This window comes from Lolium perenne, chromosome 7 (genome assembly GCF_019359855.2).
Source record: "Lolium perenne isolate Kyuss_39 chromosome 7, Kyuss_2.0, whole genome shotgun sequence".
Taxonomy (NCBI): domain Eukaryota; kingdom Viridiplantae; phylum Streptophyta; class Magnoliopsida; order Poales; family Poaceae; genus Lolium; species Lolium perenne.
In genome coordinates, this window is record NC_067250.2 from 226,086,603 (window position 1) to 226,106,117 (window position 19,515).

A 19,515-nucleotide genomic window follows, 5' to 3' on the forward strand; every position below is an offset into this window, starting at 1 on the left:
CACTTGTCAGATGTATAGGTGGACTAGTTCGGCGAAGAGATAGTGAAATACAAGTGGTATGAATGAATATGAGCAGTAGTAACGGCACCAGAAAATAGCTTGATGCTACAACTGGCGTGTGGTTGATGGTGGTAATATTGCAGGCAGTACAGATGCAGTAAAACAGTAAACAAGCAGTGATAGCAGTATTTGGAAACAAGGCCTAGGGATTATACTTTCACTAGTGGACACTCTCAACTTTGATCACATAATAAAACCACTCTGCACTCTTTTGTTGGATGATGAACACCACTAATTGTGTAGGATTACACGAACCCTCAATGCCGGAGTTAACAAGCTCCACAATATTCGATATTCATGTTTAAATAACCTTAGAGTGCATGATAGATCAACACAATTATACCAAGTACTAACATAGCATGCACACTGTCACCATCACACTATGAAGGAGGCATAGATCACATCAATACTATCATAGCAATAATTAACTTCATAATCTACAAGAGATTACAATCATAACCTACGCCAAGTACTACACGATGCACACACTGTCACCATTACACCGTGGAGGAGGAATAGAGTACTTTAATAACATCACTAGAGTAACATAGATGAATAGTGATACAAAACTCATATGAATCTCAATCATGTAAGGCAGCTCATGAGATCATTGTATTGAAGTACTTAGGAGAGAGATTAACCACATAGCTACCGGTACAGCCCTTAGCCTCGAGGGAGAACTACTCCCTCCTCATGGGAGACAGCAGCGGTGATGAAGATGGCGGTGGTGTCGATGAAGGAGCCTTCCGGGGGCACTTCCCCGTCCCGGCGGCGTGCCGGAACAGAGACTCCTGTCCCCCAGATCTTGGCTTCGCGATGGCGGCGGCTCTGGAAGGTTTCTCGTACCGTGGCTTTTTCCGTCTCGAAGACTTAGGCAGGGGCTTCTTATAGGCGAAGAGGCGGCGTCAGAAGGGGTCTGGGGCCACCAGACACTAGGGCGGCGCGCCCCCCCTGGGCCGCGCCGCCACCATGTGTGGGCCCCCTGTGGCCCCTCTCTGGCGGCTCTCGGGTGTTCTGGAAGCTTCATGCAATCCTAAGACTCTGGGCGTTGATTTCGTCCAATTCCGAGAATATTTCCTTACTAGGATTTCTGAAACCAAAAGCAGTAGAAAACAGGAACTGGCACTTCGGCATCTCGTCAATAGGTTAGTTCCGGAAAATGCATAAATATGACATAAAGTATGCATAAAACATGTAGATATCATCAATAATGTGGCATGGAACATAAGAAATTATTGATACGTCGGAGACGTATCACGTAGTTTTGATGAAGCGTGGCGGCGAAATCTCCTCATCGCCTGTCTCGAACGATGACGACGAGTCCGAAAAATCGCAACCGACCGCCGATGATCCCGACGAAATCGGAACCTCGAAACGATGCGATCCTTTTCTTCCGACGCGGAAGTGGAACCTTCCGAACGTCATCTCCATAGGCTCCTCCAGATACGCATATGCATCCAAACGGGAGGGCGGGTGAGGAACAAAATCGACTAGATCAGTTTCGATCTGTTTACCTCTGTCCATCGCGTTGCTTGCCACCGAAGAAGTCGACGATCTTGAACGTGCCATCGAGATCAGCTCCTTGTCGCCTCTAATCCCCACGGTCAGCGTCAATTGACGAGGTATTAACTTGTCAATGCCTATGGATTGTAGACTATGGTTTAGTTGGAAGTACAAGTAGATCTCGAAGGTTCAGCCAGAAAAGTACTCGACTACTAGAAAACTAGGGTTGTGTTGACAATGAAATCGATCCTTTCTTTGTCCCTCGACTCCCCCTTATATAGGAGGCGGAGCCGAGGATTTTGTGATACACAAGATACAAAGTTCGGGAGACTATTTGAGTCCATCCCGTAATAGTTACAAGTCAATATTCGTAATACAATTCTATCTTTCCAAACTATCTCCTGACTGGGCTTTCGGGCTTCATAATCTTCGGGTCGTGGGCCTTCAGTAAAACCCCGGGTACCATCTTCGGCAGTCCCATTGAGAATGCCTATGTCACTAGATGACATAATACATGGGCACCTTCAAGGATTTTGTTTTTTGAATTTTCTATCTATTTCTTATGTATTTTATAAAGCTAAAAAAGGCGATCCAGGGGTGGAGTTGCGTGTAGAGCAAAAAAAAAAACCCTACACATTCAATGTGACCTGCTACTGTCAGGTCTGGGCCCCGCCACGGAATTATGTGGCTCATATGCCAACGTGCACCACAGAAGTCCATCTGTTTATGTCGCATGTTGGCAGATGCGCCATAGAATTGCCTTCACCCATGTGAAGTACCAGACCCTACGTGGGCCCACAATGTTTCTGTGGCGCATCTTGCTACATGCGCCACAGAAAGCAAGAATTCTGTGGTGCACCACTGTTTGATGTGCCACAGAAGTTGAAAATGATATGGAGCATATTAACCTATGCATCACAGAAATATTTTTTTATGGAGAACGCACTTTTAGGTGCGCCACAGCATACATTCCTACCTATAAGGGTTTTCCTAGTAGTGAGACGATGATGTAATCTTTGACCCGACTCTAACGTACCTCCGGTGGTGCTCCTTGTAGAGCATGCACTTCCTCCGACGGTAGATGTGCTAATGGCACTGGCTAATCGATGGCCTGATCTGCCATGAACTCATCTTCCTGGAAGCTGAGATACTCCTGTTGTGTCTCCTACAATGTTTCATACCTCTCTAATATTTATTGGAGTAGCCACTGACTTGGTCTTGACAGATCCTCCATGAGTTGTAGATTCCTGGAGCCCGTCCGTGGAACACCACATACCACTAGCACGGCATAAGAAGAACAGGTAATCGATCACAACCATGAACCAATTCATAACAGAGCAATAGAACTAGACAAGTGTTGACAACAAATGATAAACTAATAGGGGCATGCTTGATCATTTCAAAAGTGGATCACAAGTTCATCCTACACTACTATGGTATCATCCTACCACCACAACAAAAGTATGTGTCATCCTAACACCGCAAGTTCACATCACCTGAGGGTTTAGTATATAACACATCATGTAGTTACAAAAGGGGGCCATCAAATGTGTTTCAACCCTAGCTACTACCAAAATGTTCATCATCAACATCATCATCAAGTTCATCACCTCCATGCATGCATTCCCTAAACCACCCCCACAAGGGTACCACTACAACTTGTAGTGGTACTTGGCAAAGTAGTTCCTTAGCCAGAGGACGCAGTGTGGCTTGATCATGCCCACAAAGCTGCAACCTGGCCCTTATGGTTGATGAGGTGGCCCAGCGTCGCCATGAGATCCTCCTCGGCGAAGCCAAGCATGTCCATGACTGCATTGTACAAGTTAGAGTGCATGTATGTGGGCTTGTTGTCCTTGATTGCCTGTGCGACGTCCTTCACAGCAATATTCATGTTGGTGAAGACCACCAGCCCGTCGTCGGCGAAGGCACCTCTCTTCCTCTTGCTAGCGGTTGCCTTGCCAGGCGTGTCGGCAGCCTTCTCGGATGGGCCATCGAGGATGATGGTGTCGGACTCCTGGGTTTCAGCATCCTCAGGCGAAGGAGTAGCTGCAGCCGTGCCTAGGGGCTCACTGGATTCCATGGAGTACTTGCTGGTGGCGAGGCCGAAAGTGAAGATGGTATGCATCTCGTCGTAGTTCGCAATGGGCACATTCAGGAACTCTATGTCCTTTGGGAGATCCTAGAATACGAAGGGACAAAGATGTTAGTTGTGCTCGTCGCTGATGAAAAGAGTTAATGAGGTGGACAGAGCCTGCTCACCGCGACGTGCCCGCAGTAGTGCTCACCCTCAAGGATGATGAATTTGGTATCGTCGCACCACTGAGCCCTGCTTAGATCGCGGAGCCTGGTAATGGTGAGTCACCTCTGCATCCACTTCCTCAGGTGGTTGTACACCTGAGTGGAGCTAACGTCTATACCATAGTGTTCAAACATGGCCTTCTCCATAGCAGTCAGATGGACTTCCTTGAATCCTTTGTCAGTTCTCGCTCCGGTCTTGATCAAAATGCACATATTCTCCAATACAAAGTTAGACATGAATGGAAGCCATTTCATGGTCACATTCCCCATCTGTTAGTCCTTCAAGGCCTTGGCCGCTTCACTGCAGTTCTTGCTCTTCTTTGTGGAGGCCAACCTCGTCGCCACCTACGCCGCTACCTGAGCCACCAGGTCAGCCACGGGCCCATTGGGCCGACACAGGGGTGACCGCCACCTTGGACTCATAGAGGGGTTGTGAATCCGTAACTTGCGAAGGGATCTGAGAGTCCCCAACGCAGACAAATATCTGGCTAAAGTCATCACAGAAGGAGTCGTACACACATCGTAGTACATAACGTGAATCTACTTGGGACAAAGACATGGCTAAAGTGGACAACACAAACCATACCAACATCATCCTAAATCAGACAAGCAATACATTGCAATTGTGGACAGCACAAACCCTAGCAACATCATGGTAGCTCAACATATTTGGGACAAACAAGGAACCAAAAATGTGGCACCCTAGCAAGTTCATGATAGCTTGGCACAATCTACAAGATCAAACTCTAGCCAAGATCTCACAACTCCTAACATAGATCTAAACATAACCAAGGTACCGGGGTAGGGGAATCCTTACATTCATCGCCGGAGGGGAAGAAGTCACTAGTAGGAAAAGCCTTATAGATGAGATTCTATTTCTGTGGCGCACCAGCTACTCGTGCGCCACAGAAACAATTTCTGTGGCGCACCAGACTAGGTACGCCACAAAAATAGCTTATTTTTGTGACGCAACCGAAGCTCATGCGCCACAGAAATAAGGTGGGGCCCACACCCTGCCAGTCCCAACCATTGGTTTCGCTATTTCTGTGGCGCACGGTACCATGTGCGCCACAGAAATAAGGCATTATGTGGCGCACTGGTCCTGGTGCGCCACAGAATTAAGGCTTTCTGTGGCACACGTGGGATGGTGTGCCACAGAAACTACGCATTTATGTGACGCACATGAGCTCCATGCCCCGTGGATCGCCTTTTTGACCTCTGTAGAATGTAAAATAAATATATAGAAAATTTTAAAAATAAAATCCTTCGAGGTGTCCATGTATTATGTCATCTAGCACCATCAAAAATTAACAAAAATGAATTTCGACTTTTTTTGCAAAATTGCGTGGCAAAATCATCAAATTGGTGTTTCCACGGTTGGACAATTTTTAGAATCCCCAAATTCGAAAAGAGTAAAAAGTTATGGCAAAATAAAGATTTTCTGCTGCAAAATAGAAAACTTGAAGAAAAAAATCTGTGGCGCACCAAGCGCTCATGCGCCACAGAATTAAGTTCCGAAATTTGAATTTTCTGCCGCCCTCCTCCACTTCTCCTCAATTCTCCACCACTTTTTCTCACTTTTCCTCACTTCTCCTCCACTTCTTCTCACTTCTCCTCCTTAGATGCAAACTTCTCCTCATCCTCCTCCTCTCCTCCACCACCACCACCACCTCCTTCAGCCGGCCTCCTCCTCCTCCTACTCCGGCGACCACCTGAAAGTGCATGGAGCCCCCATGTGTGGTTTTGGTAATTAATGACAATCCCTATGGACTAATGTTTGCATTGAGTTATATTTGTAGGAGTTGTCCATAGGTAATTCTTGAACCATATGTTGGCTTCAAGGTTGCAATAAGAAGAAATTGATGAAGGATATCAAGTTTCAAGTATGTCTTGAAGATGAAGATGAAGTGAGCCCTCAAGATACTTCAAGACATCAACATGATGAAGAATGAAGTGCAAGTTCAAGATGAGCCATCTCGAAGAGATCCTTTGCTTGAGTCTTGCCATCCATATGGTGATTATGGATATGTGAAGATGCGCCGAAGAAGAAGCTCTCTCATGGTGGATTATGGGGGATCAATCCATATGGTGGTCATGGTTATGTGAAGATGCGCCGAAGAAGAAGCTCTCCCATGGTAGCTTATGGGGGAGTGATGACCCACAAGTATAGGGGATCGCAACAGTCTTCGAGGGAAGTAAAACCCAATTTATTGATTCGACACAAGGGGAGACAAAGAACACTTGGAAGCCTTAACAGCGGAGTTGTCAATTCAGCTGCACCTGGAAACAGACTTGCTCGCAAGAGTTTATCAGTAGTAACAGTTTTATAGCAGTAGCAATAGTGAAATAACAGCAGCAGAGTAACAGAGACAGCAGTAGTGATTTTAGTAAACAGCAGGATTAAAATACTGTAGGCACGGGGACGGATGACGGGCGTTGCATGGATGAGAGAAACTCATGTAACAATCATAGCAGGGCATTTGCAGATAATAATAAAACGGTGTCCAAGTACAAAGCAATCAATAGGCATGTGTTCCATATATAGTCGTGCGTGCTCGCAATGAGAAACTTGCACAACATCTTTTGTCCTACCAGCCGGTGGCAGCCGGGCCTCAAGGGAAACTACTGGATATTAAGGTACTCCTTTTAATAGAGTACCGGAGCAAAGCATTAACACTCCGTGAACACATGTGATCCTCACATCACTACCATCCCCTCCGGTTGTCCCAATTCTTGTCACTTCGGGGCCATTGGTTCCGGACAGCGACATGTGTATACAACTTATAGGTAAGACCATAAACAATGAATATCTTGATGAAACAATAACATGTTCAGATCTGAGATCATGGCACTCGGGCCCTAGTGACAAGCATTAAGCATAACAAGTTGCAACAATATCATCAAAGTACCAATTACGGACACTAGGCACTATGCCCTAACAATCTTATGCTATTACATGACCAATCTCATCCAATCCCTACCATCCCCTTCGGCCTACAGCGGGGGAATTACTCACACATGGATGGGGGAAACATTGCTGGTTGATGTAGAGGTGTTGGCGGTGATGGCGGCAATGATCTCCTCCAATTCCCCGTCCCGACGGAGTGCCAGAACGGAGACTTTTGGCTCCCGCGACGGAGTTTCGCGATGTGGCGGCGTTCTGGAGGGTTTCTGGCGACTTCGACTTCTCTCCGTGCGTTTTTAGGTCGAGGCCGATAAATAGTCCGAAGGAGGGCGTCGAAGGCCGGCCGAGGGGGCCACACCACATGGCCGCGCGGGCCCCCCTGGGCCACGCCGCCCTATGGTGTGGGGCCCTCGGGCCTCCACCTGGTTTGTCCTTCTGGCTCCGTCAGTTCTCTGGGAAAATAGGGCCTTCTGCATAAATTCCGAGGATTTTCCCGAAAGTTGGATTTCTGCACAAAAACGAGACACCAGAACAGTTCTGCTGAAAACAGCATTAGTCCGTGTTAGTTGCATCCAAAATACACAAATTAGAGGCAAAACAATAGCAAAAGTGTTCGGGAATGTAGATACGTTTTGGACGTATCAACTCCCCCCAAGCTTAGCTTATTGCTTGTCCTCAAGCAATTCAGTTAGCAACTGAGCGATAAAAGAACTTTCACGAACACATTTGCTCATATGATGTATATATTCTCATGCTATGGCTAATACTTAAGCAGTTCATAATGAGATACATGCAAATAAGATCATCTAACAGCTATGTCAATCATGGAGAGGTACCAACAATTAATAATAAGCATCATGAATCATGTATATAAGCAGGATTGCAATGTTCATAAGAGAGTATGATAAAGTGCTATCTCGCTTGCCAGTATTTGATTGGCAAAACATAAATGCCCGGGCACCTCTGGAGTTCATAGAAAGACTAGAAGTAGTGATTGTCAAAGATAAAAGCATCAAAGTTATACCACAATCAATCATATTTTGAGACAAGCATATTATACTAAGAATGACAGTTGTGCTCTCAAGATAGTGCTCAAAGAAATAATGGAGACACAACATAAAAGTAAAAGATTGACCCTTCGCAGAGGGAAGCAGGGATTAACATGCGCTAGAGCTTTTCATTTTTGAAATCATGAGTAAAATCATTTTGAGAGGTGTTTGTTGTTGTCAACGAATGGTAATGGGTACACCAACTACCTCGCCAACCGGACTTTCAAGAGCGGCTCCCATGAATTATTTGCATATTTATTTGGCACTCCTTCCAACCTTTCTTGCACAAACCATGGCTAACCGAATCCTCGGGTGCCTGCCAACAATCTCATACCATGAAGGAGTGCCTTTTTATTTTAGTTTTATTATGATGATGACACTCCCCCCAACCTTTGCTTACACAAGCCATGGCTAACCGAATCCTTCGGGTGCCGTCCAACAATCACAAACCATGGAGGAGTGTCTATTTAAGTTAATTAATTCGGGACTGGGAATCCCATTGCCAGCTCTTTTTGCAAAATTATTGGATAAGCGGATGTGCCACTAGTCCATATGAGAGTTCATCAAAAGTAAATGACAAGGTTGAAAGCTAAACACCACATACTTCCTCATGAGCTATGAAACATAAACACAAATTGAGAAGCATTTTGAAGGTTTTAAAGGTAGCGCATGAGAATTTACTTGGAATGGTTTGAAATGCCATGCATAGGTATTTATGGTGGACACTTTGGAACAACTTGGTTTTCAGGTGTTTGGAAGCACGAGCAGCGTTCCCGCTCAGTACAAGTGAAGGCTAGCAATAGACTAGGGAGCGACAAATCAAGAGAGCGATGCTTGTCATAATCATGCTTGCGGCAAAATAAATTAACGGAGGCATAAAAGTGATACAAGAGCTCTGAAGCAATATAAATCATCGAGGCTTAATTGACTTTGGTTCAGTCATATGCATGCGTGAGCATGTTCCAAGTCGATATAAATGAATTATTCAGAGGAGGATACCACAATGCCATACTTACTTATGAATAAAACAATGCAAACGAACATCCATGACATGCTACTCATATTAATAGATTGGAGTTAAACATGAGAGATCATGAACTACTAGACTTTCTCAAATAACATATACCTCACATGAACCAACTAAGCATGCTCACATGGATGAGTATATGTACAAAAATGAAAACAAATAGAGTTCATACCAGCCTCTCACCACAATCAGATTGTCGTAGATCGTCATTATTGCCTTTTCACTTGTGTAGCTTGGATAATATGAAATGAAAACCACGCTCCAGCCACCGAAGACCATTGAACTTGTAAAGAACTTTACAAAACCAAAGAAGAACAGCAAATATTTTTGGTGTTTTCAAATTGCAAACAAGAACAAGAGGAAACAAACAAACAAAGCAAAATCTTTTTGGGTTTTCTTATAGCAAACTGGCAATAGCAAATAAAGCGAAACAAATGCAAGAAACCAAAGCAAACAAATGGTGAAGAGAAACAACAGAAATATTTTTGGTCTTTTTGTGTTTTGGGAAAGAAACAAAGCAAAAACAAGAAATAGCAAACTAAAAGAAACACATAACAGCAGGATGACAGAAATCTGCCAAAACCTGACAGCAGTACAGAAATCGATTTTTACAAAAATCTTACGTTGCTCAGCTCGAAAAGTGTTCAACTAATGAAAGTTAGATAACAACCTGGGGAACCTGCATAAAAATTGGCAGCTCAAAATAATGCTCTGGCTGTGCGTACGAATTTTTCTAGTAACAGTCCAGAATCTGTTTTCAGGCAGCACTTCCCCAAATATCATCTTCCTCTCATTAGAAAACCACTCAAAGAGACTAAACAAGTATGTGCAAGTATCCAGCAATCATAATATGCAAGGAATGAGTGATGCCGGTATACCTCCCCCCAAGCTTAGGCTTTTGGCCTAAGTGGAGTTCAATCCCATCGAGACCATGAGGTAGTATCTCCGTAGTATGACAAAGATGGATCGTATTCCGGGTATGTGCTAGAAGAAGCACCCGGATACGTGACGGTGTAGTCGTGGGAGGCCTCGGCGTCCTCGGAGTCATGCTGCTGGTGGAAGTTTTGTATCTTCATATGTTCATCCACCTCCTCCTTAGTGCACGACCATGATTGCCTGTCAATACTGAACAAACCTGGTTGGGGAAGAGGGATTTCCTTCTCATCCCCGTCAGCAAACAACATTCTATAGACCATATTATCTAAAGTAGAATCAGTGGTCACAAAATGATGACTCTTCATAGCAGCAATATCGAGATTCCTAGGGGCCAATGGCACATCATTAGGATCAAGAGTAAGCCTTAGATAAGTTAAAACGCGCAGTGCAATAGTTCCTCCAAAAATAGGCCCTCTATTAGACAGGCGGCGAGCAATAAGAGAACCAAGGTGATAAGATGTCCGACCATTAAGTGCAATATTCAAGAAAGCAAGATGGTAACTAGAAATATTGCTAGTGTTCTCCCTACCAAGAATGCTAGTAGCAATGTAATATGCAAAATACTTAATGGCGGGGAGTTGAATGTTCCTTATCTTGCCACGCTGAATAGTGCGACAATCATCATCGGTAATCCCTCGATAGAGCTCCAACAAGTCCCGGGGGTTGTCATCAATCCTACTTGTTGTACCTACAGGGGCAATATCCAATGCACGACAAAAATCTTCCAATCCCATAGTAACAGGATTACCATAGATCTTGAATGCAACTGTCGGCTCATATTGCTTGTTGTGGAACTTGAAGCTCTCGACGAAGATTTTGGTGAGCATGTAGTATTGCTCCCTTTCATCTCCCACATAGGTGGTTAAGCCCCCCCTGTTTACAAGGGTGAAGAAATCCTCCAATATCCCTGCATTCCTCAGAAAATCATAGCATGGAAAAGACGAAGCATTAGGAGCCCCGTTGTCCTCTTCGGGCGCGAAGCTAGGCGCGATGATATCCTCGTTGTACGATCGCCTAAGCCGGGTGGCGGCCCTAGAAGGCCTCCCGGTGCTGGTTGTTCCTTTCTTGAACAACTCTCCAAAGTTGAACTTCTTCATCTCTTCTCTGAAATTTTCAACAAGTGATATAAAATTTGATTTGGTGACATATAATTGAGGGAAACTACCATAGGAACTTGCTAGAGTACTAATCATGCATCAAAACTAGTTTCTACCACTTAGAACAAGCATGCAAGCTCACTAAACATGTTACCTACAGCAGTATAATATTCAAGATATACTCAACCAAACAAAATTCTACTTGGATGGGTGGAGGAGTCACATACCAAAGAGCAAATGTGCCAAATTTCAGCAAGAAATCTGGGCTGAGCAAAGAGATCGAGAAATCTGGAGCTCTTGAGCAAAAACGCGAGTGAGAGGAACCTGGTACGAGTTTTTTCGGGAGAGAGAAGATGCTGGGAGAAAGAGATGAAGTAGTGGGGCAAGGAGGGGCCCACACCACAGGGTGGCGCGCCCCCCTCCTTGGCCGCGCCGGCCTGTGGTGTGGCACCCTCTGGTGCCCCACAGGTCATCCTCTCGTGCTCCCAGGTGCCTCGTCGAAAAATAGGACCAACGGTATAATTTTTGTGAATTTTTGAAAACTTTGAAAAATGCACATTTCTGGGTATTTAGTTTATTATTACTGGCCAGGAAATTTTTTGAAATCTCCAATTAACTAAGGAACTTTGCAAATTAAAAGTGCTACAGCAACTAGAGCAAGTGGAGGAAGAAAGAGATGTTGTTTACCTCCTCTATGCATATAAAAAGTATTCGTTAACAAGGTTGATCAAGTCTTGCCACCAAATAAATTTTACATAGCATAAGAATAAATAAACCTCAAATCAATCATGTTACCTTGAATTGTATCGATATGGATCCGATCACGAGAGTTTGATATTCTTCCTTAGGCTCATATATAGGACAATCAATAGTTCCCACTTTGATAGTTCTCACATTAGAAATAGTATTAACTCCGCACGCTTTCTCAATCCTCTTGGGAAAATAAACAGTATGCTCCCTATCATCAACATTGAAAGTAACCTTTCCTTTATTGCAATCAATAATAGCCCCTGCGGTGTTAAGAAAGGGTCTCCCAAGAATAATAGACATATTATCATCTTCAGGCATTTCCAACACAACAAAATCAGTTAATATCAAGCAGTTAGTAGTAACTTGAACAGGAACATCCTCACATATACCAACAGGAATAGCAGTAGATTTATCAGCCAGTTGCAAAGATATATCAGTAGGTATCAACTTATCTAAATAAAGTCTCTTATAAAGAGAAAAAGGCATAACACTAACACCGGCTCCCAAGTCACATAGAGCAGTTTTAACATAATTATTCTTGATAGAACAAGGAATAGTAGGTATACCTGGGTCGCCCAACTTCTTTGGAACTTTGCCATTGAAAGAGTAATTAGCAAGCATAGTGGAAATTTCCTCATTGGGGATTTTCCTGTTGTTAGTAACAATATCTTTCATATACTTTGAATAAGGAGGCAATTTAATAGCATCAGTCAAAGGGATTTGCAAGAATAAAGGTTTCATCCAATCACAAAATTTATTATAGTGTTCTTCTTCCTTTGATTTTAGTTTCTTAGCAGGAAAAGGCATTTGCTTTTGCACCCAAGGTTCTCTTTCATTACCATGTTTCTCAGCAATAAAATCTTCTTTAGTGTACTTTTTATTTTTAGCATGCTTTTCAGGTTCTTCTTCAACCTCTTCTTTATCAGGAGCATCATTCTTATCATTATCTTTATCATGTTCATTACCACTTTCAGTTTCAGCATCAGAAATAGAAATACTATTAGGATCATTAGCAGGTTCAGAGGATTCTACAACATTTTTATGTTTCTTCTTCTTTTTCTTCTTAGAATGAGCACTAGGTTCAATGTGTTGAGAATCTTGTTCAATTCTTTTGGGATGCCCTTCAGGATATAGAGGATCCTGGGTAGAGACACCACCTCTAGTTGTTACTTCATAAGCATGTTTCTCTTTAGAATTATTCCCTAACAAGTCATTTTGCACTTTAGTGAGTTGATCAATTTGAGTTTGAATCATATGAAAATGTTTAACAAGCATCTTAACATCATTGGAGGTTCTCTCTACAATATCATGCAATTCACTAATAGCTCGAGAATTTTCCATTAAATGATTCTCTACTCTCATATTAAAATTTTCTTGCTTAACAATATAATTATCAAACTCATCTAAGCATTGTGCAGGAGGTTTTGAATACGGAATATCTTCCCTAGTAAAGCGTTGGAGGGAGTTTACCTCAATCATGGATGAAGGGGGAATTATCTCACATACATCTTCTATGGGGGGAAGATTCTTCACATCTTCAGATTTAATACCTTTCTCCTTGAGAGACTTCTTGGCTTCCCTCATATCTTCATCATTTAATTTAGTTAAACCCCTCTTCTTCAATATTGGCGTTGGAGTTGGTTCAGGCGTAGTCCAATCATCATGATTCCGGCCTATTTTAGCCAATAATTCTTCAGCGTCCTCTGGAGTTCTGTTCCTGAAAACACAACCGGCACAACTATCCAGGTATGCCCTAGACTCAATGGTTAGTCCACTATAAAATATATCAAGTAAATCATGCTTTTCCAAATCATGGTCAGGCCGAGCTCTAATAAGAGAGCAAAATCTCGCCCAAGCCTCAGGCAATTTCTCTCCATCTTCCTGGTTAAAATTATAAATTCTCTGCAAAGCAATATGTTGAGCACTAGCAGGAAAGTATTTACGGAAGAAAACATCAAGCAGTTCTTTTGGACTTTTAATAGAATTAGGTGGCAAATTATTATACCAAGTTTTAGCGTCATCCTTTAATGAGAATGGAAAGATTTTAGCAACAAAGTAAGTACGCATCTTGACATCATCAGAAAACAAGCTACTTAGAGTAGATAACTCAGTCATGTGTTCAACAGCACTTTCTTTTTCAGTACCACAAAAGGGTGTTTTCTCAACAATAGCTATATGAGATAGATCAAGAGAAAAATCATAATCTTTATCCTTAATGTTTATGGGAGATGTGGCAAACTTAGGATCAGGAGACAGTTTATATCTAATAGCATGTTCTGCAAGCAACTTTTTAATTTTTCTTGCATCAGTAGTTGACATAGGCATCCCAAATGGGCCTGCCGAAGATAGTACCCGGGGTTTACTGAAGGCCCAATATCCGAAGAATAAGAAGATTCGGGAGCCCAAGATGTATTAAGGAAAGTTAGAATTGTAATAGGAAGTGTTATTTGTAAATCTGGCGGGATGAGTTAGAAACCGTCCCGGACTCTGTAACTTGTACAAAACGAAATCCTCGGCTCCACCTCTTATATAAAGGGGGAGTCGAGGGACGAAGAGGCAATCGAATCATTGTTACAAACCCTAGTTCTCATAATCGTCGAGTACTTTTCGGCTGAAACCTTCGAGATCTACTTGCCCTCTACTTCTAACTAAACCCTAGCCTACAATCCATAGGCATTGACAAGTTGATACCTTGTCAATTGGCGCCGTCTGTGGGAACTAGAGGCGTAAGGATCTGATCTCGATGGCACGTTCAAGATCTTCGACATCGTCAACCGTAAGCAACACAATGGATCGAGGTAAACAGATCGCTGCTGGTCTTGTCGATTTTGTTCCTCACCCACCCTCCCGTTTGGATGCATATGCGTATCTGGCGGAGCCTATGGAGATGACGTTCGGAAGGTTTCACTTTCGCGTCGAGAAGGAGGGATCGTATCGTGTCGAGATTCCGATTTCGTCGGGATCGTCGGCGGTCGACTCCGATTTTTCAAGCTATACATCGTCAACCGAGTCAGGAGAAGAAGAAACTTCGTCGACAAGCTACGTCAGCACCAGAGCAAGAGAGAAACTCACCAAGATCTTCAACGACATGTCGTTTGAGTCATCTGCGGACTCATATATAAGCGATGGCTCAAGCGATGTCGACAGTTACGACTTCATCGACAAATCCATCACAGTGGGCAAGGTCTTCATCAATCTCAACGACGATGTCACCAAACCCAACATAGATCTAAGTACAAAGTATCATCAGATTTATGCCATTGAAGATCAAGAGGAAACATCTGAGGCTTTCGACGATCTGGGAAATCCATACGTCGATCCCTCTAATCTGCGACAAGGCCTGGGCAATAAATACGTCGGGCCGCAGCCGCGAGACAGAGTTCAGCTTTCGCAAGCAGCGTGGGACAGAGCTGCGAGAGCTATGAACGGTTCAGAACCAATGGCCACCACAGCCACACCAGAGGAATTGCAAGCATATCAATACAGGCTCGCACGAGCTGCAAGAGAATTGGAAAAACAGACAGCTGAGTTAAACAGAAGAAAGGAGGCAGCTTCTGCATCTAGCAGGAGGAGGGCAGATCTAAGTCGACAATCTAGAACCTCGGGTGATAGCCACAGGGAGGCGCGGAACAGAGCAAGGTCAAGGCTGCAACATATACCCGAAGCAGAAAGAGAGCACTTGGTCCAAAACCTCGACATGTCCTTCATGTCGATAGATACAAGAGGAAACATCATCCCCAAGACACCAGAGGCTGGGTATATGGCGACACATGCTTTTATCCTTGCATCTAAACCACCTCCAGGTGATCCAAGGGAAACACTGTACAATATGGCGGTAGCAGGAGTTGGAGCTATGGGGACAGCGTTTGTATCAACGCCTCCCGAAGGAGCGGCAAGGCAAAATAGTCCACGACCTGCAGCAGCAACAGCGGCAGCACCTGAAGGACCAAGTGGAGCAAGAGACACAGCAGCACAAGCAAGGGTCGACAGAGCGCGGCAAAGCAGAAGGGATCATCGGCAATCTCCGGAGCTGAACGACGAAGATATGTGCGGCTTACCATGCTTCACGAGGAGAGTCCGAAAAACTCGAGTCCCCTCAGGATTCAAGTTACCCGACAACTTCAAGAAGTTCGACGGCCTTCAAGATCCAGAGGATTGGCTAGTGGATTATCTCGAGACAGTGAAGCTCACAGGAGGAACCAGGGCAACAGCTATGCAAAGCATTCAGGTGCATTTAAGTGGAGCCGCACGATCTTGGATAAAGAAACTCACTCTAGGATCTATCGACAGCTGGGAAAGTTTCGAGGATGTGTTCGTCAAGAACTTCAGATCCACATGCAAAAAACCTGCGTCGTTAGAGGAGTTGAGAGCATGTCGACAAAAGCCAGATGAGCCAATGAGAAAGTACATCCAAAGGTGGAATATCATCAAAAACTCGGCAGAAAATATATCTGACGAGAGAGCAATAGATGCGTTTGTCGCAGGAATTAGGCGTGGAGATTTTGTCGAGGACTTGGGAAGGACCAATCCAAAGACAGTATCCGCGTTAATGGAGATAGCAAACAGCTGGGCAGATGGAGAAGACGCTGTTCACAACAAACGGCACAGGTCGCCAGAGGAGGACCGTGGTCGAAACTATCAACCAAGGCGACGATTTCCTCGGCAGTACCCGAACTACGACGCTCCAGGGCAAATTTCGGCAGGCTTTCGGGCAAACACAGGAGGAAGCAACAGAGATGATTATCAGAGAAGCAATGAACAGCGAGGTGATAATAGGGATGATTCTCGCAACAACAGGCAAAATAGCGGGCCTAGGTTCCCAAGGCCTTTCGTGTCCCCTGAAGAGATGATGAATGGACCGTGCCAAATGCACTTTTTCCTCGACAGCAACGGTAAAAGACAGTCAGGTCACCTGCAGAAAGACTGTCGAAATTTCCAGGCAATGCTAAGGTATGCAGAGAACGCTAACGCGCGGGCAACACAGAGAAATCCTCGAGAACCCAGAAGCGAGATTCACTTGCCGCCTCCTCCCGCGATTACAGACGATAATCGGCATCAGCTCAGAATAGCGGCAGCACCTCCACCACCACCTTATGTTGATCCTAACTCCAACGGAGCGGTGTCGATGATTCAGAAGGGAAGGCCGTCCAATAGAGCTCAGAAAGTAATCTCACGACAGGTGTTTATGGCAGAAAAAATGCCTCCACCAACAGTTGAGTATCTTAATTGGTCAGGACAAGATATTGGCTTTACCATAGCAGATCATCCGCAGCAAGTTCCTCGACCAGGGCAGTCAGCACTTATTCTGCCAGCAGTTATCGCGGGATTTGATGTCTCTCGAGTGTTCATAGACGGCGGCAGCAGCCTAAACCTTATGTATGCAGATACACTGAGGAAGATGAACATATCCTTAGCAAACTTGAAACCAACAGACACAAGGTTCCACGGCATCACACCGGAGAAACCAAGTTATCCATTGGGGAAGATCAATCTCGACGTTCAGTTTGGGACCCGAGAAAATTATAGAATCGAGAGGCTGGAATTTGAAGTCGTGGATTTTCCGTCACAATACCACGCTCTGTTGGGACGACCAGCATATGCTAGATTTATGGCGATGCCACACTATACATACCTGCTGTGGAGGTTGCCTGGACCAAAGGGACCAATCACAGTCAAAGGAAGCTTTGCCTTAGCCGATAAGTGTGACAAGGATTTTCACCGGCTATCAGAAACTTTCGGGATGCAAGCTGAATATTTGGCATCAAAAAGTATGACTGACTATGACGTGCTGCCAGACGTTGGAAGGCCAAATAAAGAATCAACTTTCAATACCGAGAAAAATTCTAAGGAGGTGCAGATTCACCCAACAGACCCGAAAAAGATGACATCTATCGCAAACGACATGGATATCGCATAGGAAAGCGCGCTCGTCGAGTTCCTCCGTGAGAACTGGAAAATCTTCGCATGGTGTCCAGCTGACATGCCAGGAGTACCCAGGGAACTTGCCGAGCACCACCTAAACTTGGATCCAATAGCGAGACCAATCAAACAACCTTTGCGGCGTTTTTCGGAACCAAACCGCAAAGCCATGCTGTCAGAAATAAATCGACTACGAGAAGCTGGTTTTATCAAAGAGATATTCACAGAAGCCACATGGGTAGCAAATCCTGTGTTGGTGCCGAAGAAAAACACTAAGGTCCTTCGCATGTGCGTCGACTTTACGTGTCTCAATAAACATTGTCCAAAGGATCACTTTCCCCTCCCGAGGATCGATCAAATTATCGACTCCACGGCTGGATGTGAACGTCTTTCTTTCCTGGACGCATATTCTGGTTATAACCAGATCAGATTGAAAGAAGAAGATGAAGTAAAGACCGCGTTTATTACACCTTACGGCGTGTTTTGCTACAGAACAATGCCCTTCGGTCTAAAAAATGCGGGAGCAACATATCAGAGGATGATGCAGAAGTGTTTGGCGACACAGATTGGGAAAAACGTGCAAGTATACATCGACGATGTCGTCATAACGTCAAAAAAGGGGACAACACTGATCGAGGATCTCAAGGAAACTTTTGATAACCTCGACAAATTCTGCCTGAAGTTGAACCCGACAAACTGTTCTTTTGGCGTCCCAGCAGGAGAACTTCTGGGGTTTCTAGTCTCAGCAAGAGGGATTGAAGCAAATCCCGATAAAATACAAGCTATCGTAACAATGAGGAAGCCAACAAAGTTGAAAGAAATACAACAGCTAACGGGGCGAGTCGCAGCTTTGAGCAGATTCGTCGCCAGGCTGGGAGAAAAAGCGTTACCATTCTACGCTCTGATAAAGCAAGGAGATAAATTCCAGTGGAACGAAGAAACCGACAGAGCTTTCGAGGATTTGAAGCGCACAATCTCGACACCACCAATTTTGGTGGCGCCGAAGGAAAAGGAACCTCTCCTGCTGTATATCGCAGCCACGCCCCAAGTGGTGAGCACGGTGCTAGTTGTCGAAAGGGAGGAAGAAGGAAAACTCCACGGTGTGCAGAGGCCAGTATACTTCGTTAGCGAAGTTTTATCGCCCTCAAAACAAAGGTACCCTCAGTATCAAAAGCTAGCATATGGAGTGTTCACAACAGCACGAAAATTGCGCCACTATTTTTCGGCACACCCGATCATAGTGGTCAATGAAGCTCCCTTGTCAAATATATTGAACAATCCAGAAGCTACGGGTCGTGTCTCCCTTTGGGGAATAGAACTTTCCCCTCGGGACATCACGTATGAAAAAAGAAAAGCAATCAAGTCGCAAGTGCTGCCGGACTTCATCGCAGAGTGGATGGAGTTGCAAAACACAGGACCTCCAGACTTGTCGAGAACCTGGACCATGAACTTTGATGGGTCCAAAAGACTAGAAGGAGCTGGCGCAGGAGTAGTACTCATATCACCTGAAGGCGACAAGTTGAAGTACACCCTTCGGATGACGTTCCCTAACGCATCTAACAATGAAGCAGAATATGAAGCTCTCATACACGGGATGAAGATGGCGAAAGCTTGCGGTGCAACTCGATTAAAGATATTTGGCGACTCACAATTGGTAGCTCAGCAAGTCATGAACCAATGTGACGCAGTCAATGATAGCATGATGGCATACAAGGAGGTGTACAACGAGCTCGAAAAATTGTTTGATGGATGCGAAGTAAATCATATTAGCAGATTGAGCAACGACGAAGCCGACGTTCTTGCAAACATCGGATCGCAATGCCTTACAGTTCCGCCGGGTGTATTTTGGGAAGAGATAACAGAGAGGTCTACAAAATCAACAAAATCAAAAAAGAAGGAGAAGAAACCCTCGGGGGCTACCAAGGAAGAGCAAGAGGAAGAAGAAGATCAGGACCTGGTCATGGTGATACA

The 19,515-nt window shown here is 44.5% G+C and overlaps 1 protein-coding gene across 1 annotated transcript; it reads right to left on the reverse strand.

Annotated features, from left to right (window-relative positions):
* Nucleotides 1-3,131: 3,131 nt before the first annotated feature.
* LOC127313772 (uncharacterized) lies at nt 3,132-5,339 on the reverse strand. Its single transcript, XM_051344240.1, has 2 exons — nt 3,823-5,339; nt 3,132-3,742 (listed from the first exon to the last, which is right to left on the reverse strand). The coding sequence occupies exon 2, from the start codon at nt 3,686-3,688 to the stop codon at nt 3,278-3,280; it is 411 nt and encodes a 136-aa protein (XP_051200200.1). The 5' UTR covers nt 3,689-3,742; nt 3,823-5,339; the 3' UTR covers nt 3,132-3,277.
* Nucleotides 5,340-19,515: the final 14,176 nt, after the last annotated feature.